Here is a 20,478-nt window from a genome sequence, read left to right as displayed (position 1 = left end):
CTCTTTTTTTTTGTATTTTCTTGTGCCTGAATGTTTACAAACAGAAAATATCTCAAAATGTATTCATTGTAGAAACAATGACTGTAAATGTCAAATCGTCATTGAAATAGACAAAAACACATGGAACAATTAAAAAAATTAAGTTATAATGGAATTATAATTGTTTATAATTCGAGATGTAAATTACACCTCAAAGAAAATAGAATAAGAAATAAATTAAAAATAAAATGAATTTTCCAGGGGCATTCAACTGCATGTGAAGAATTTGCTCCACCACAGTAGTTTTACTCCTGCAGTCTCATTCCTCTTCTGCCCCACGATTGTTTTCAAGGTCAGCAAACAACAACGACAAACCTTCTCTCTTAAAATAAAAATGATTTTAAAAGATATTTCCTTATGTCACAAGTTGGGGCCACATTGATATGTTTAATTTCGGGTGTCGTGTATTGTCCTGGCAGTGGCAAACATGTTGTTCAGTACGGGCGGGGAAAAAAGGAAGTCAAAATGAAAATGTTAAGGAAGTCAAAATGAGGAAGCTTTTAAGTAACTTCTTAGTGTACAGGACACATATGATACTGCAGTGCTGCTGCGGCGGGGGTCGACCCACTGATCGACTGTTTCCATGTAACTGGATGGGACTTGTCTGAAGTTTAGATGACCTTCTCACTTGCTGGTCAGACCGCTGGCAGCTGACATGCAGAACAACTGAAGGAACCAGAGAGGAGAGCATCAACACTCGTGAACGAGTCACCAAACTATTCAGTAAGTGCAGCGCTAACCTTTTAATGATTTACTGACCGAGCCTCTCACTCAGGACTCTTACTAGTCATAGAAAGGTAACTTGTCTTTGTTTAAGGGAATATGTAGAAGTGAATGAAATAGAAAACACAATCTTATATTTAACAGGACCCAACAATTGCCCTAGTATTGAGTTTTCATAGGCATGAAGTAAATATTTTAGAACTGTGTGTTCCTGGTTTTATATTTATATGAATGTCTGGTTTTGTGATAACCCTCAACATTGGAGGTTTGGGTACACCTTCAGCTCCAGTGTCTCCAGATCTACCTACTGCACCTAAGAACATGTTCTCAATGGGTACAACTGGAACAGAAGCAACCACTACTGCCACTTGAGCCATAAGCCTGGCTTAAGTACATCATCTAAGTCATGATCTACTTTAACTGGAGCTGGACCACAGGAACAGCCATTGAGAGATAGTATTGCTTCTCTACAGACCGGACCGTGGTTTTAACCCTTACACATGTGTCTGCTCCACTTACCACATTTCACAGGTCTACAAGTTGTCGCACAATTTCTGCTCCAAATTTGAATAAATATGTATTTTGTGTTTGTAAGACGAGACATGATGCAGTTACGATTCTCCTTCCAAAACACGGTTCATTTATTGAACATGAAACCGTGGATGTTCAAATTTGACATAAATCTCGTTGGTCGTCTCAATGGTGACACCATTATGACTGTTAGCAACAGTTTTTATTTGGAAATAACACAAAATGCATCAATGTTAAAGAGAGAGAGAGCGCAGTTAGTTCCGTTCTACATAAACCGGCGGCACAGTAGCGCAGTGGTTAGCGCTGCTGCCTCACAACACGGCGGACCCGGGTTTGAGTCCCGCTGTGTGGGGAGTTCACAGTCTCTACCCGTGTCTGTGTTCTCTCTGGGTTTTCCAGCTTCTTCCCGCCTAACCTCACCCTCCCTGGCTCACCCTAACAGAACCACCTCTCTCTCCTGTCCTGAGATAACCAAACTGCTTGTCTTGCTTTGTGATTCTGTGTCATCCTGTTCTAATAATTATTACTTGTTAGTGTGATGTGTGTGACTACGTAAGATTTCTACCTTCCATCAATCTGTGTTCTGATTTTATGGATTTGGGTAATAATCACACCCAATCATTGATCATCATTAGTCATTAATATGACTAATAACTAATGATATATGAAATGCTCTATTGAATTAGATAAGTTATCCCCTCTTTTTGAATGTGATGCCATTTTTCATATCTTATGTTGCTAATTACTGTGTTATCTTAATTCTTAACTTATTTGGTTTTATTCTTTTTAGGTTATTTGCATCTTGTTGCTGAGCATTGTGGGTAGACCTGCTCAAAGCAGCTGACATCCAGAAACCAAAAACATGGATGTGAAAGTCAATACGTTGCCTTTCTTCTATGGAAACATCACCAGGGAAGAGGCAGAGGACTACCTCCAGCAGGCCGGCATGAGCAACGGTTCATACCTGCTGCGGCAGAGCAGAAACTATCTCGGAGGCTTTGCGCTGTCTGTGTCGTACTCAGGCCGCTGCTACCATTACACCATTGAGAGAGAGCCCAATGAAACGTATGCTATCGCTGGGGGTAAGAGTCACCGGACCCCTGTGGACGTGATCGATTATCACTCACAGGAAATGGGTGGCCTTGTTTGTCTACTGAAGAAGCCATGCAACAGACCCAAGAACATGCAGCCAAAAGTAGGACCGTATGAGGACCTGAAGGAAAAACTGATCCGAGACTACGTAACGCAGACCTGGAACCTGCAGGTAAGTCTAGGTTTAACAAGAAAACGGTGGTCTGAGGTCAGTAGATTATATATTGTCAGTCGATCTTTGATGATCAGGACCAACATAACCAAATAAAGGTGTGACAAATAAAGGCCCATCTTATCTTAGCTCTGATACCATCTGCTGTAATCCCAGTGGGTTGTTTGGGGCATCATTTGACTTTCCAAAACCTTTGGTTGTTTCCACTGAAGGTGACATACATGGAATGACACATGTGCATCATACAGACCCATGAGTTTTTCTTTGTGCAGATGTCAAGATATTGAGCACTCTAATAGCTAAAAGAGTCCAGATGTGTATTAATAAACTAATTAAAACAGATGAGACAGGTTTTATACCCAAGAAAGAGCGGATAAAGTTTCATTGTTTTGTACCTCAATTACCCCCGCACCTCTATCCTAACACTACGAAAATGCAGAGACGTGCGGTGAGGTTCTTGGATGGGGGGTACTGACTTCATCACAATCAGATTGACTAACATGAACCTAGATCACTGGCTGGCCTTGGTGCTGTTGGGCTGGACCTCTATGACCTGACAGCCAGGCCTGGCGGGGACGTCTTCCTTCCCGCTGTAGTGCCGTGGTGGTACATCTCTGTGTTGCTGTTGTTGGGGGGCTGGTTGATGGATGGGACTGGTTGCCCATTGGTCAGTGATTGATGGTCATCGATGGCGTAGATGATCAATGGACGCCTGTCGTCAGAGTTTCTTCTCCTAGCTCTGTTAGACAGATATCTATATTCTATTACAGATAATTAAAATATATACAAATATTTCAGTTCAGACTGGGTCACATTATCGGCCGATCTGGTTGCCGTAACACCGACGTTGTTGTTCAGTGCGTGTAATGTGTGAGGTCATATAATTGCGATGGCGGCAATGAAAACAACAACGACAGCGAACATGAAGTTTTGTTACCTTAGCGTATTGGTGACATCACTGTCGGTTCAGACTGAGACACATCTGTATCAGATAGGAAACTACCTCCAGAATGTGGTTTCAATCCGTCCCACAAATCATGTGGTATGGGCCTGTTCAGACCAAAAAAAGAGACATCCAATATCAATCTGGATGGGCTAAACATCAGATATAGGTGACCAGTCTGAACAAAGACCTGGATGTCTACCCAGAATTCACTTTGGTCTATCAGGAAAACCAACCTGTACGTATTGTCAGTTTTCTCTGGAGAGAGAATTCTCCATATATGTAATGGAGAATTAATGATTGTGTTGCCATTTGCTATTGGGTCCAAGTCTGACTCCAATGAAGCCTGCTGTCGTAGCTGAGGATGGACCCATCTTTAAAGTTAGTTTAACATTAGGTGGAGTCAGCTTCGTGTCACCGACAGAAAAAAAGATGCAAAAAGAACAGTGGGCTTAAAAATCTGCTCCTTCAATTCATGATGCTCAGCCCAAACACTTGTATAGTCGTTTGCATCTTTGCACCAGGTAAATTATCTGTGGGCGAACTAGGGAAACCATTATTTAACCGTAGTGACCTGCTACCTGGTTACAGATCTGGACAGACATGCTATTCTTCCTATAGGATGTAGGTAATGCTAATGTGTGTGTGTGTGTGTGTGTGTGTGTGTGTGTGTGTGTGTGTGTGTGTGTGTGTGTGTGTGTGTGTGTGTGTGTGTGTGTGTGTGTGTGTGTGTGTGCAGGGAGCAGCTCTGGATCAGGCTATTATAAGCCAAAGACCTCAGTTGGAAAAGCTCATCGCCACCACTGCACATGAAAAAATGCCCTGGTTCCACGGAGAGGTCACGCGAGAAGAGTCGGAGCCCCGGCTCCAGAACGGCTCCCGCTCCAACGGGAAGTTTCTGTAAGTCTTTCAGGAGTATTTCTGTCTAGATTTTGCCGGAATTTACAGTAAATGATATGAAGTGAGCTGAAACAAAGGCTCTTAAGTTTAGATCCGTGTCACTATTTGTTGATTCTCATAAAGGACTGAATTGCATTGATTCTAATGTTTCTAATTATCTGAGAACATCCAAAATATGTTGGCAAATACATTTAAGGACCTCTTTTCTCCACATTGAATTTAATTTTAATTTTTTAATTTTAATTTCTTAAAATGAAAAAAATAAAATTAAATAAAATTAATTTAAATTTAATTAAATTATCAATTTAATGCACAGTACAGTAGTGCCATTGCTGTCATGAAACAAAAGGTATTCTTCAGTGCAACTTTTAATTAGTAAATACCTTCCTGCTCTTAATTTTTTCATCTGGTTGCTTATTTTTTATTTTTAGGCACAACTTCTGCTCATATTTAGAGTGATTTTAAATCCAACATAAAACCAGTGCTACAACTGTTAATTGATTTTGTAGTTTTTATCTTTTATATATATTTTTGCTGATGTTGTTCAATTGATATTATGAGAGTCACTGATACAAAATTTCATTCCGGTAGTTTTTTCACCTGTTCCTGAATGGTAATAAAGTTATTTTGAAGTCTAATATCTACTGATGTCCACTGTACGAGCCTACAGGTGTGAAATAATTTAAATGTATTAAAACAATGAGGATAATTCAGTCGTACACCTGAGCTATATTTGATGTTTGTAAAGACTACATGTAAATAGGGTCAAACACATACACAACCTACCAGTACAAATGTAGTGATGTAGCTTAAATCGTCATGACAACATACCTTCAGTAAAAATACTGAAAGCAATGACCTAAAGTCTGACATATTGATCACATGACAGCTGAGCAGCACAGCTAATCTTAGCTGAAGAAGAAGCAGAAGCCACGGCAGCATTGGCCCACTCACTGTCAGAGTACATTACATTACTCGACGACTTTGGCTTGACTTTATGTTGAACTGAATTTATTAAATAGTGGGATATGTCTGGGCTTTACTGCATTGGAGGGAAGTGAAAGGAGATTATTTCTAGCAGCTTCAGCTTCAGCTGAAGGGCTCTGGACTCGGCTGAAGACACACACACATTGTGGTTTCCGCTCTTACAGTTTGCAGAGGACTTCCTGAAGTGGCCAAACAAGAGGAAGAATGATAGAACAATGACTTGTCAATGTTGTGCCCAGAAGTGCAGCAACTAAAACATGCAGAACCTTTAAAAGGTCTTTTTAAAACGTTACTGGGACACGTCTGAAAGTCTGCAAAACCCTCCACCAAAACGAGTCAAACACAGTCAGTGTTATAAATAATCTTTATATACTTAACTGTTCAAGTATATGTAAAGCTTTACATATACACCAGTGTCACACTGGTTAAAAAACAGCAAGATACATGGATTATTAAAAGAATTAAATTACAGCAGAAATTTTAATTAGTTTACTTTTAATATAAGTGATTTGACCCACTTGAAATGAAAAACACAAAAATATTGTTCTTCATGAGATGTGTAGAGCGTTATACGTGAGGGTCCTGCTTTGTGCCCTGGCTTAGGCTCTTGTTCTGGAAGAAATAATACATATACACCTTTCAGAAATCACTTTTTTTTCACATTAAAACTCACATTTTGCATAATGATGTGTGCTGTTGCTTCTGACAGTGTAAATGTGACAAGTTCTGATGTGAATTTTACCTTATTTTTCACGTGGCCGTACACTTTGTCCAGGTTAATGGCTTCGTCCGTCTCTTGCTTTGAACTTTCTCACTCGAAAAAGAAAAAAATCTCACCCAGTTTCAACGCGTGTTCTTCTATTTGCGTAAACGACAGCCATTCCATGTTAAAAGAACCACCTTTCGTTTTCACTCGGCGAGTGGATGTGTCGCGCTACATTAATCTTCTTATGTGTAATTACACAAGCGTGCAGCTTAGAGGGAACATCGGTGCCATTGCTGTCCTCCTTTTGCTATGCTCTGCAAAGGAGTAAAACAGCGTCACATTTGACAGTAAATTATCAGCCTGACATTAAAAACTAGTTAAAAATTGTTGAGGACACACAGCAGCAAAGAGCTGCACCTCACGTCCGACTGGACTACCGATCGATCGAAACAATATTTAATTAACAAACAAAGACGAACGTCGGAGCTTAAATATCTGCTTCGAACTTCAGATCAGGAAATAATCCGCTCTGTTGGCACTGACTGCACTCGTAATGAATTTAACCAGTTTTTAATGTCAGGTTTTTTAAAATGTGTGTTGACTTCTTTCTGAGATGGCAAAGTGATCAAGTGATCAGAGTCCTGTCCCATAAAGCTGGATTAACCTAGCCGGGCTTCCTCTTCCTTATCTGGCTTCACTTACCCAGACACCCGCCCTCCGGATTTTCGGTACCATAAAGCCGGCTATCAACTCACTAATTCAATCCTGACTTGTCCACTCTAGATCTGTGCGCGCTCACACAAAAAGGGCGGAGTTTGCTGCATGCGACCAATCACAAACATGCAACAAACGGGCCCGAGCCGCATATTTCACACCGGAGGAGCAAACAATAATAACTAATAAATACGATCAATACAAATCAGTTGCAGCTGCCAAACGGAGCAAGGATCGCTGGGAAAACATGGCCGACTGTGTCAATGCGGAAGTTAGTGCCATTATAATATTACTGCCCCACTATGACTGCACTTGTGTATCTGACTACAGTAACATGTGTGTGTTCATAAATGTGTGTGTGAACCACATGTTTGGTTATGACATGTGATCGTAGCCCCGTGACTTTATGAACAGCTTTCTTCTTGTGAACACACTTCCCTCCTCTCCTTCTTCTACCAACAGTAGTCCAATTTCCACCGGCGCCCTGTAGGTCAACAGGTAGGTCGATGGCGGTCGTTGTTAACCCGGGCCTCGACCGATCCGGTATGGAAGTCATAGGGTTGATTCGCATCTTTGATTTGGCAAAAGTTTTACGCCGGATGCCCTTCCTGACGCAACCCTCTGTATTTATCCGGGCTTGGGACCGGCACAATAAGACACTGGCTTGTGTCCTCTGGCGGCTACATTGCTTAAAATCATATCTGTAATTGACTAACAAATAATGTTAATAAAATTGTTATTTGCTGAACTATATTTCTATTTGTCTCCTTCTGATTGTGTGTTCAGGATCCGACAGAGAGACGTGAACGGATCATACGCTCTGTGTCTGCTGCACGAGGGACAAGTCATGCATTATCGTATCGACAGAGACGAGACCGGAAAGATCTCCATCCCAGATGGAAAGAAGTTTGACACCCTGCTGCAGGTTCGTGCTGGCATACGTCTGGTTCTTCACACGCTGGTGCTCACCATGACTTCCGTTCAGTGACCGAATACAACTACTGTATCTTACTTCAAGAGTAATATTGTTGTACTATATTGTATGGTTGGTACAATTACTGCATAATTATCGCGTATACTATGATGAGTATCTGATATGTGACATCCTCAGCTGGTAGAACACTACTCCTACAAACCAGATGGTCTGCTGCAAGTTCTGACAGAGCCCTGTCCCAGACCCCAGGGAGACACCGGTAAAATAATCATAATCAATAATCTGTTAATCTGTTATCTGTCTATCTAATCTTATCTATCTATCTAAAGGGATTATTAGGGATCGTCCACTGCTCCCAAAGAACCATCCTGGAATAGGCGCAGCTCTTGTAAGTCTAATTAATTCATATTTTCATGTGATCTTGTTTCTTTCGCATTTTCTTTTTGTTTTCATCTGCTGTCGATATTTTTCCTGCCAGTGCTTATGTAATTTCTGTGTTAATTTTGTAATTAAATTACTTTATCAGTCGTTGAAGAGTACAATTAAGTAATTCATGAACGTGATTTATTTTTTTGAGTGCAGGCTAGAGTCTTTGGTTTGTACATTTTACTAACTGGAAAGCCCACATATTTATATAGAGAACAAATGAAACACAAAACAAAAACTGCATTGTCCATACTCCGTACTAACTATACTGTACTGTTCTTTAGTGTACTATATTTTGCACTATGATTTACTATATTGTATTATATTGCGCTATACTGCTCTAAACTGCACTTTATGTACTGTTATTGTTCAAATGGACTGGTTGGACTCTCCTTGTGTCTTTCTAATGATTATATGATTTTTAAAATCTCCCAGCTGTGATCACCCTCCAATAAACTCTCTGACCTTTCGTTTTTAGCAAAATGCAGCAGGTGGAATTTTCTCCATACTCAGAACTGTTCCCATACCTGGCAGGAAAAAGGTGAACAATAACTCGTCTTCATCAGTGTGTAAAGCCTTCATCAGTCCCTGTGGATTGCTGCGTATTAATACGGTCCTCGTGTTCGAGGCTTTGTCTTCATCATACCCTGTCTCCATGTCTCTGACAGATCCCAGATCTGAGCAGACAGTTTTACGACTGAATCCGACTGCACACATACACAGCATTAGTGAACACTGTGTCATAGAACTAATGGTGGGACTACAGACCCTACCTTTCACTGCAATCTGGTGCCATCCAAAGGTTTCTCACTGCAAATACTCTCTGAACCACAGTTTTTGCCTTGAACCACTTGGTTCTTTTGTTTTAACAAAATTATTATTATAATATATATTATTATGTATTATATATTACAAAAGTATCATTAGTTAGTCCATTTTTACTGTCCACCATGGGGGAAATGCTTTTTCTGTATTGGATCCATCCGTGAGAAGAAGCGGGCTGCCCTGGTACCCAGAGGCAAACTGGAGTTCAGAGTTTTTCTCAGGGATACTTTGACATGTGGGCTCCAGGGCCGGTGCTACAACGTTATGTTGGTTGTGGTCTGGTCTCGTAGCTCCATTTGTAGGAACTCGGGCAGGTTCTTTGTCCCTGAACACATTCGTTCCCCTTCTTTGAAAGCATGAGAGAAAAGCAAACTTAATATATTGACTTCTGCTATAGTCTTTAGAGGATACTCTGTATATTACAGTGATACAGAATGGTGGCTGATAAAATTCTGATAAATGTATAAAAAATTTCACGTGAAACATTTTAATTGGTGTTTTTTTTACTGAATTGATTAATTAATGGGTTCTGAAAATGTAATTGATGTGTGATTCTGTCCTTACGGGACATCTGAGAGGACGTTTTATCACTTTAGCACAGCTTCCATGTAGTGGTTCTGTTCAATTAATGTACTTCTTGTGGAAAACATGTTAGCATATTAGTATATCATTTTCTCTTCTGTTAACAGAGCTGGGGATCTCGACACCATAACACCGATAATCTAAATTCTTATGAAACCAAAGTCCCTGATCCAGCCAGCAAAGGTAAGTTATTTAAAATATATTGGTGTCTGTACAGCCCCGTGGTGTGCTGGTCAAGAGTGTTCCCCACCTCTCCTACGCTGGGATAGGCTCCAGCATCTCCTGACCCGCCAATCTAAGACGCAGCTGAAGATGAGACCATTACATTCATGGATGTATGAAAGGATTCTGTTTTCTCACATAATTCATGTAAAATCATTTAAAATAATGTAAGTCTACACATCTCACACAGTCCACTGACAGTAGACACGCTGCTGTAATAACGCTGCTACTGACTGACACATTTTTCATTCAGACCTGGTTTAGTAAGGAGACATATCTACGTTTGAAGACGTGTCAAACACTGTCTTCCTCCAATGTGACATGGTCATATCTCCAGCAGAGGCAATGCCGATGGACACAGAGGTGTATGAGAGTCCATACGCCGACCCGGATGAACTGAGGAGTTCCACCGTTGATCCCAACCATCTCTTCTTGGAGGATGGAGAACTTGGCTCTGGGAACTTTGGAACAGTCAGGAAGGGCACCTACAAAATGAGGAAGTAAGATACACTAAATTGTAAATCACATGCACTGGCACACACTCATGTATTCATTCAGTCATGTTGTTGAAACTGAGATGATCAGTAATTGTCTCGTCCAAATAAGTAACTATAATAATGCAAAAACAGTTATAAATATGGGAAATAATACTTTGGGCTAAACTAATAAAAGGTGGGGTTTTTTTTTTAGAGTTTTAGAAGGGATTGCAAAGATACTACTTATCCTCCAACCTGAGATCTGCCTGAAGGGACCTCCAGAGCTCAGGGCTTTAAATGTAAATATAGTTTTTATCTTGAACAGAGACTCTAGAATCTTGCCCTGTAGCCCTGTGTCCAAAGACACGACTGAACCCCCTGAAGTTATAATCTCCTTGGATGCTGAAAAGGCTTTTGACAGAGCTGAGTGGGAATACCTTTTCACTGTTCTGAAAAAGTTTGGTTTTGGGAACACATTAATATCTTGGATACGCCTCCTAAACACTTCACCCCTCACCTCTGTCAACACCAACAATATTAGGTCCGATTATCTCAGTTTATCTCGTGGCACTCGTCAGGGTTGCCCACTCTCCCCCTTGCTTTTTGCCATTGCTATAGCACCCCTCTATTAGGAATTTACCCTATTAGGAATTCACCCTCATTTTGGGGGTAACTGGTAGGGGTGTTGAACACAGACTTGCATTGTATGCAGATGATTTGCTTTTGTACATGGCTGACCCTCTTCTGGCGTGTCTGGTGGGTTGGTGTGGCCCTTATCTCTGGACTGTCCGGGTTTGCGGGATGCCGGGCAGGCATGTGGGGGTGCAAGACCCTATACTCGGGTTGAGGGGGCTATGGAGGGGGCTGGGTCACATGTCGCTCGGTCCCTGCGGCTGGCCCCATGGGCTGCAGAGGGGCCTTCCCCTCCCTAGGGATGGGAGGTCGGGTGGGATGTGGGTGTGGCGGATGGAGGGATAGGTTGGGGGGTGGGCTGATGTGGGGGTGGTTGGTGGGTCTCCTTGCCCCACACCCCTTGGGCTTGTCCTGGGCGCCCTGGCGGTGGCAGCTGCTGCCTCCTCTGGGTCTCTGTGTCTACGTGGTTCTCGGCGCCCCCCGATGGCTCTTCAGGTGATGGCTTCTGGATGCTCCTGGCTGCAGGGTTGGGAGTTCTCTGCTAGCGTGGCCCTGTTGGGTTCTGGTAGCCTAAATGGGTGTTGGTTTCCATCACACATGCATGTTGGTTCAGGGCTTACCAGCTCCTGTCGAGTCCAATAGTTGAGAACCGTTGGGTCCATCAGAACGTGATGGTCTCTCTTCAGACATCACACCCATCTCAGGCCCTCTGTCTTCCTTCTGCACTGTTTTCCTCTGGTGGCCTGTTCTATACTGTCAGGACCTCCACTAGTCTGGTGTTCTATAACATTGGTATTAAGGTGTAAGTTGTGAGAAATAATGAAACAGCTCAAGTCTCCTCCACTCTGTTTCTGTTTCCATATTAACACACGAAGGTGCAGCACCCCCCTCTCTGGCTCACAATAGGACATTCTAATAAAGACTGACCATTTAGTTCCCAGAGAAGACTGGTGATGGTCACATTAAAATAACTAAAAGATTATGCTGCAAGACTAAAACGAGCATTGATCTCTTAAAAAGTTGACCCCCCTTTTATGGGGTTAAACTATGAGAATACATGCAGACAAAAAAAAATTACAGGTATTACTTTGATTCATCAGAGATGACCAGTTTTGATGATGCACCCATGGACCTGTTAATGTTAATGTTAATGGATTAATTCTTCCACAAAAAAAAAAAAGAGGACACAGACCATAATGTGTAAAGGGTGATGTGTTTGGGGGGGGCTTATTTCCTGGTAGAGCTTCTGCTTTCTTGTTCTGAGCATAAAGACTGACTTTAATCCTCAGTCACTGTCAAAATATACCCAATGTAGAGATGTTGTTTTTTTATCTTGGTGAGGAAAACATGAGCAGAGTGCTGCTACATGCACACATCAATCAATCAATCAATCAATCAATCAATCAATCAATCAATCAATCAATCAATCAATCAATTAATTAACCTTTATCTGGTTGTTGTAAAGTGCTTAGCAAAATAAAGATTGGATTGGATTGGATGTAGAGTGCTTATTGACATCAACAGACATTTCAAAGCACTTTAACAGATGAAACCAACAGAACCCTCCAGAGCAAACACAGTGGTGGTGGAAAACGCCCTCATTGAGGAAGAAACTCCAGATAGGACCCAGACTCTGGAGGGCGGCCATCAGCCTTGTGTTTCCTGTTCTTCAGCAAATGTTTCACAGACATTTGTGGTGAATGTCAATAGAAATAAGGTGACACAGTCACACTGACACAACTTCCTTCTATTGCATTAGAACGCAGAAAACAGTTGCTGTCAAAATCCTGAAGAATGACGATAACAACCCGTCAGTGCGAGAGGAAATGCTGCGAGAAGCCAACGTCATGCAGCAGCTGGACAACCCTTACATAGTCCGGATGATAGGTATCTGTGAGGCGGACAACCTCATGCTGGTCATGGAGCTGGCGGAGCTGGGACCTCTCAACAAGTTCCTGCAGAGAAACAAGTATGTACTTCAAAGTACTCATTGGAAGGAGCTGGGTGTCTTTCTACGTGATTCCCGTGACTTGTCCGTGTTGAAACAGATTAGCAGTGTAATCATTTATGTCAGCTCAAAGAAGTAATGGCTGATTATCTACAGGCAGATGACCATCAAGAACATTGTGGAGCTGGTCCACCAGGTGTCGATGGGCATGAAGTACCTGGAGGAGCATAACTTTGTCCACAGAGACCTCGCTGCCAGGAACGTGCTGCTGGTCACACAGCATTACGCCAAGATCAGCGACTTTGGCCTCTCCAAAGCTGTGGCCGAGGATCAGAACTACTACAAGGTAACAGCTGTGAGGGACACACGCTAGATGAGTGTTCAAAATACTCAACAGATGAGTAGATGTGACTACTGTACTGTGAATAGGTAGTCATGTGTATCTCATGTGTATCTCATAGGTATCTCATGTGTGTGTGTGGATGTGTGTGTGTACAGAATGTGTGTTACATATGGTTGCTACTAACAAAGTGATGCATGTTGTTTCACAAATAAAAACAGAGAACATAACATCTGACAGGTACAAAAAATAGGTCTTGACTCCTGAAAGACCTTTCCTTGGTGCTCTTCACCTTCCCCAACAGAAGGTGGTGCTATGACTCTGTCAGTCAACAACTAACATCCATGTCCTTCATTCATGAGAAGAGATGACTGGTTGGACAGGAGACCAGCAGCAGTGTCTCTGACAACATCAACCTTACTGTGATTAACAGACAGCACATGTGGAATGTAAATGTTTCTTTCTTAATTTACACAACGTTAGAAGTTAGTGTAGAGCTCCAGATCCAATGATCCGGATTCCATCCAGGCTCTATGTCACCTCCAGCCTGCTGTCTTCAATGCTGGGACATGAATAGCCAAATTAAAAAATAATCATCTATAAGTCCTGCATGCATACTGGAGGAATTGAGAGACAGGGGCTCACCCTCTTTCAGTTGCAACTTTAGCACCACCTGCTGTTGTGGAGGGTAAAAGGCAGATATTGATTGTGACGTTGATGTAGAAATATTGACATTTTTGATAATTCTAGGTGTTGGTAAAAAAATGGTCAAGCTATGCCTTATTTAATACTACTTGCAGAACATGAACCTAAAAGTTACAGAAACGTTAAAGTTATCTATGAGTTAAAAAGACTACAGTTACAAGTTATAAGTACAGTAAGTGTCCTACTTACTGATGTTTCTCCTCTGACAAGAGAAAGTCCTGGAAAAGTAATAAAAACTGACAAACTGAAACCAACAAGGACAAAACTAAAAGGACTGCAGTAGAGGAAAGGAGTTAGGATGTTTAAACACCTACAGTTTAAACAACTTCCATACATGCAATGTGTGGAAGTGTGTGGTGTGTTATACTTGACTTGTTTTAGTGATTTATTTTAGCTTCTTATTTATACCTTGGCTGCAGAACACTGGAACTTTCCCTGTCTAGGATGATTTCACAAATCCTTATTTAGATAGGTGATAAGGGACACATTAAAGGTCTTGTTAGTCCCCTCTAGTGGAGGACAGTGTACCAGAGTAGAGGACCACTTTAATCTGTGAGTGGAAAGTAATGAAAACCCACAGCAGATTCAGATTATGGCAATACTAACCAATTTTCTGATTGGGTTGTTTACTTTTATGAACATATTGCAAACTCATAGTTACAAGCTTGAAGATATTTTACTTCTCACGCGAGAAGCATCTTGAGAAGAGATTCACTAGTATCAACCAATCAATCAATCAATCAATCAATCAATCAATCAATCAATCAATCAATCAATCAATCAATCAATCAATCAATCGACCTTTGTTTATATAGAGCTTAATCACATCATGAGCCATTTCAAAGCGCTTTAACAGACAGAAAAACCCAACAGGACCTTCCAGAGCAAGCATAAGCAACAGTGGCGTAGAAAAACGCCTTCATTGAGGAAGAAACTCCGGGCAGGACCCAGGCTGTTGAGGGTGGTCCTCCATCTTGACCGGTTGGGTGAAAAAGAAATACACTGGGGACAGAGACAGGGCAAGGAAAAGGGAGAGACAGAGAGAGGGAGTGGCAGATAGGCCAGATTGGATTTCCAGTCCAAAGTAGATGTAAGATGTTTTCTGTCCGTGTTGGTGGTACTCGACCAAATAATGACCAGTGATCAGCCTCAGTACATGGCATGACCATAACTCCATCATAGCCACTGACGTTTCTGTGTGTCCTCCTCTAGGCTAAGGGTCATGGGAAGTGGCCGGTGAAATGGTACGCCCCTGAGTGTATAAATTACTTCAAATTCTCCTCCAAAAGTGATGTGTGGAGCTTTGGGGTGTTCATGTGGGAAGCCTTCTCCTATGGCCAGAAACCCTACAAGGTATGAACGACTTCAGCAGCAGCAACTCCGTGATGAGTTACTGACACAATCCAAAGGTAGCTTTCAGCGCTCCAACGAATGGTGACCAAGGATCCTCCCAGACTCTCTTCATTTGTGGCTCAGTTCTGTTGTTGGGTGGCATTTTGTAACAATTGTGTAAAACATTCCACTCTTGATGACTCTTCTCAGGAAGCTGCACTGAAGTTAACCAACATACACAAACTATTTCAGTCTATTTTGTCCCAACCGAGTGGTGTCTGTCTGATGCACTACCTTCGATCTGAACATTGTCCCGCCCACAGGGAATGAAAGGAAATGATGTCATGCAGATGATTGAAGGTGGGAACCGTATGGGCGCCCCTGTGAACTGCCCACCAGAGATATACGATCTGATGGGGGCCTGCTGGACATACAAGTGAGTACTATTTGACCTGCTTCCCAGCATTTTGGAATTTTTGGGATATCATGTGTCTTTAGGACGGGGGTTCTCAATTGTTTTCTATTAACAGTTGTTTTCTATCACTGCTTTAGGACTATTTTCCATTTTCATTGTGTTACAGGGCAGACGAAAGGCCTGGATTCACGGTGGTGGAGCCACGACTACGAGAGTATCACTACGACATTGCTCACTGATGCTTCACAGGGATATTACAAAACGATGAAAGCTTTGTTCAAAAAATGTAATGAATAAGAAATACTGTATATGAATTTTAAATGCTATCATGAAATACTAACTTTTAAATTGATTTTATTACTTTTCTTGTGCCTTCATAAAAAAAAGCAATGTAAAAGTTCTAATAAACAGGCTGGTTCATTTGACAGATGCCTTTTCGTACTGTGAATTATCTCCTCCAGCTGCTTTTACTAAAGCTGTGATTTCACAATCAAGTAATTTTTATCTTTTTAGCACCAAATATTGACATTAGTATATCGATGCCTTTTACAAGACGAGTATGTCTAAAGATGGTCACAATGTGAAGAAGATGAGATCTATGTTTTCAAGTTGTTGAGATCAAATTCTGACCCGACCATCCGAGTGTCGCAGCAGAAATCAAGACTCATCAGACCAGGCAACGCTTTTCCAATCTTCTACTGTCCAGTTTTGGGAAGTCTGTGTGAACTGTGGCCTCAGTTCCCTGTTCTTATCTGACAGGAGTGGCCCCCGCTGTGGTCTCCTGCTGACGGAGCCCATCTGCCTCAAGGTCCAACGTGCCCGTCTGGCACCAGCAACCATGCTGCGTTCAAAGTCACTTTCTAAACCACCTCTCTTCCACATTCGGATGCTCGGTTTGACCTGCAGCAGATTTTCTTCACCATGTCTACACGCCTACATGCATGCATTGAGTTGCTACCATGTGATTGGCTGATTAGGTGACAGCTTTTTACAGGAAACCTACAGTCTACATTGCTGGCACAAACTTGAACCTGACCTCAGTTGTTGGCAGTCTTGATGTTTGTAAATGTCCCCATGTACATAAATACATGGTGTGTTTGTTCCCTGCAGCGATGTGGATAAGAGAAGGACAAAACGCTGCAGGTGACGCACCAACAGGAAGCTGAAAAGAAATCTTGATCATGAAATCTATATCTGTGTGGCGTTAGTGTTACTTTAAACAGACTGTTTGCTTTAGGCTGAATCCTCTGGTCCTGCTGGTGTCATCGGCCCTAATCTATGGTCCTGAAGCCTAAATAAGACATCCTCCACATCGTGGTCTGCACACAAACATGAAATGTTTCTTGTTTTTTTAAGTTTATATTAAATATAGATGTTCAGAGTTTAGGCTCATAGGACCTACCATTAACCTATAAAACAACTGGGGGTGTTGATCACTTATTTTTTCATGACTTAAATGAAACCATCCCTTCCCTGTTTTCTTTTGTATAAAATCCTTTGTTTCAGCTGTCAGTGCCAGTTTGTGATGTAATAATAATACCCAGATATCTAAAGTCTTTGTATTCCATTTAAAATGAGTCATTGCCTTTAGATGAATGTAATAACGCCTCATGTAGCTTCACTGGTCAGGTATCCTAACGGGGGCGGGTCGTGCATTTCACACCTAGGCCTTCAATGATGTTCTCCTTAGTCAAACTTGCATAAATACATCCCATAATACTGTAAGTGGCTCCCACCGCTGCTACCAATGCAGCATTTGAGAACTGAGGCGTTAATAACGTCTCTCAAATGGCCAAAAACTGGTACTTTTGGAGAGGAGTCAGCTCTACTCCTTTTATTGTCACTCATGACACACAACTACGTCACAGAATAACACACTGAAAGTAAACCTAACACACACCTTTATAGACGACACACAACTGTCACAGAATAACACACTGAAAGTAAACCTAACACACACCTTTATAGACGACACACAACTACTTCACAGAATAACACACTGAAAGTAAACCTAACACACACCTTTATAGACGACACACAACTACATCACAAAACAAACCCGGCTGTGACATTTACTCACATGACCATCACTTATGACACCACAGCTGGAGAAATATAACACAGAAATACACTCACATGCTACTAGATGTTGCATCACCTCATTGTGTACAATATTGGGTTATTTTATTTAACAGCGTCAAAATGAAACAAGTCTCTGTGTATTTCCACTAAAATCACACAGCTGCGCAAGAGCGCCACATTATTTACACACATTGCAGAAGAGCAAGAATTTTTTTAAATTATATATTTGTCATTTTATTTCATTATAATTGATTTGGTGTGAATGAAATAAAATTATAAAAACAGTATTTATGAAAAATTAAATAAATAAAATGGTTGTACTCACAGAAACAGCTGTGCATCATGTATGAGAATGAACGTGTGATTTATGTACTCATGCAGGTTGTGCAGAGCAGAATGAATTGTTTTCAGCTAATAATTAGGGCGACGGACAAAGTGACTGGTTGTCCTTGGGATCGGTGGTTCTATTACCCCTGCTGGAAGGGAGGATGAAAAGGACGATTCATTGAGTGTTTTCTGTGATTGTTGGGGTGACTCAGCCACAGGATCCTGTCATAATGCCTGGGTTTTAATGATCAAGGATCACTCCTCAGGAAAAGTAGTTCTTCAGCCTGTGATAGGTCCTTTGGGACCTATTAAGGACAAGCGTTGCATTCTTAAAGTAAATAGACTCTAAGCCAGTCTGATCAGACGAGAACCGTTAGCAGCCTGAGAGTTGTGATCCATCCTGAGAGAATACAGATGAAACATGATGAAATAATACACAGTTTGAGAGTCAGAGCTACAGAGTTGAATCTGTTCACATCACCTCTAATAATCTGATATCAGCAAACGGTAGAATGAGAAATAGTTGGAAGGAAACTGTCCCTCTGATAAAGGTTGGGGAAGCCACACGTTCCAGACGGGGAGACGTGGTGACACAAACCACCCCTGGAAACACAAACTAACAAATGTCCTTACAGTTTAAACCCCTGAGTGGCTGGGGTACCGGCCTGGGGCACCGGCTTACTGCTGGGACATCTGCCGGAAGGAGGCCAGCCACGTGGGGGTGTGCGGTCTGATGTGAAGCCACAGGGAAGTCCTGCTACAAACCTCTGGGCAGGTTTTTCAACTGTCTTCTACTCATATCTTCACGTTCACCCTGACCTCACCAGAGGCTTCCGTCACCACACACACACACACACACACACACACACACTCACACACACACACACTCACACACACCACATTCTGAACACTAACACATGATAACACAGGGAAAAACCCTCTTGGACCATGATTATCTGTCCCCCTCTGAGCAGTGAGACAGTCAGGAATTCAGTTTAACTTGTAAATTGTCCCTATGTACTGTATATCTGTATGCATGTCTGTCTAAGGTATGTAACCCCTCCACTCTGCTGCAGCGATTGTGTACATTTCCCTGTGGGACAATGAAGGTCTGTCCTATCTTATTTAATTTTCATGACATAAAGGGGTGACTGACGGTTTGATATAACTATAAGCCCTTCTCCAAATCGTCTGTCCTCATTACAGAACAGCTCAGACTAATCCATTGATCATGTTTTATCAGACTTTTAATGTGGTTTTTTAAATCAGCGGGTGCTGCACACAATAAGGAGGACTTCACACGATGAATGACATCGAGCAGGTTTTTAATTAAATCTTGTAACACCATGGATCACAAGACGAGCAGCACGGGGGTACAGTGGGCAGCGGTGTGGCCTCACTGCAAGAAGGTTTCATGTTCATTTTATGTGTGGGCTCTTTCTGGGTTCTTCTTCCTCCCATCTACAAAAATATTCAGTTTAGATTGATCGATTAATGACTCCAAAATAGTCGTCGTCTTTTAGTCTTTGATGCACATTTTTTGACAGAAACACGATCATCAGACATCGTGCATCCCTTGGACTCAAGCTTTACTTACAATAAAAAACCCATGCTACTTTATTTCGTGATATAATACTGAGAAAAATGCACTTCCATTCAACAAAAATATTAACAATTGATCCATTTCTCCACTTAAATTTCAAATCCAGAAATCGCCATTATGTTTTGATCTCATGCGTGTTTCTGGTCACTAGACTCACGTGTGTGATTCAGTGATTAAAATCAACCAAACGGCGACACGGCGTCTGTTCGGTTTACACGCTGCAGTGGGAGAACGAGTTAATCTCACTTTATCACCATTCCTCCAAAAAAGATGGGAAAAAAAATGGAGAAACCAGGTGACAAAGAGCGCTTTCCTGAATAAAACGCAATCAAAAGTTAATGAAGAAAAAGAGACAGATATTACTGTGGACAGTACAGTAATATCTGCAGTACTGCAGTAAAAGAGACAGATATTACTGTGGACAGTACAGTAATATCTGCAGTACTGCAGTAAAAGAGACAGATATTACTGTGGGCAGTACAGTAATATCTGAAGGTTGGCAGGGGTTTTCTTCATAAAATAACTAGGACAACATCTAGTTTCAAGAAGAGATGTTGTCACAATGCATTTTGGCATATATGAATTTCTTACGTTTTTTTTTTTTTTAAAGTTTTGTAATATACGTATATACAAAAAGTCACGACTATGATTACCTACAGTCTGGTTCAAAAATTATAGTCTAGTTTGGAAGATGTGCTTCAGACGAAAGGACGATACTCATTCTGCTTAAACATCCCATTTCCACAGAAACAAGTGGCCGTACCAGGTGTATCAGGTTTACTTAAATCTCAATATGGAACCCTTTTAAAGTTTGGAGCTGG

At 41.6% G+C, this 20,478-nt stretch overlaps 1 protein-coding gene across 2 annotated transcripts; it reads left to right on the top strand.

The window, feature by feature from the left end:
- The first annotated feature begins 543 nt into the window (after window positions 1-543).
- Window positions 544-16,070, top strand: syk (spleen tyrosine kinase). 2 transcript variants are annotated; one of them, XM_068334561.1, is made up of 14 exons: window positions 544-762; window positions 2,084-2,557; window positions 4,240-4,400; window positions 7,594-7,732; window positions 7,919-8,000; window positions 8,071-8,129; window positions 8,646-8,708; window positions 9,682-9,757; window positions 10,137-10,296; window positions 12,665-12,874; window positions 13,010-13,199; window positions 15,111-15,251; window positions 15,554-15,666; window positions 15,812-16,070. In XM_068334561.1, exons 2-14 carry the CDS (start codon window positions 2,156-2,158, stop codon window positions 15,882-15,884), a joined length of 1,869 nt encoding a protein of 622 aa, XP_068190662.1. In that variant the 5' UTR covers window positions 544-762; window positions 2,084-2,155; the 3' UTR covers window positions 15,885-16,070. The 2 variants fall into 2 exon arrangements, with proteins under 2 accessions (XP_068190662.1, XP_068190660.1); XM_068334559.1 differs by having other exon boundaries at window positions 10,134-10,296.
- The last annotated feature ends 4,408 nt before the right edge of the window (window positions 16,071-20,478 follow it).

The sequence above is a fragment of the Antennarius striatus genome, chromosome 15 (genome assembly GCF_040054535.1).
Source record: "Antennarius striatus isolate MH-2024 chromosome 15, ASM4005453v1, whole genome shotgun sequence".
Taxonomy (NCBI): domain Eukaryota; kingdom Metazoa; phylum Chordata; class Actinopteri; order Lophiiformes; family Antennariidae; genus Antennarius; species Antennarius striatus.
Note: the sequence above shows the minus strand (reverse complement) of the source record. Positions and strands in the feature narration are given on the sequence as shown.

Bases quoted from the DNA above. Each gene is read 5' to 3' on its own strand.
- syk (XM_068334559.1), top strand. From the start codon at position 2,156: ATGGATGTGAAAGTCAATACGTTGCCTTTCTTCTATGGAAACATCACC. The intron at 9,758-10,133 runs GTAAGTTATTTA...TCATATCTCCAG, and splicing joins CCCTGATCCAGCCAGCAAAG to CAGAGGCAATGCCGATGGAC. The intron at 15,252-15,553 runs GTATGAACGACT...TCCCGCCCACAG, and splicing joins ATGGCCAGAAACCCTACAAG to GGAATGAAAGGAAATGATGT.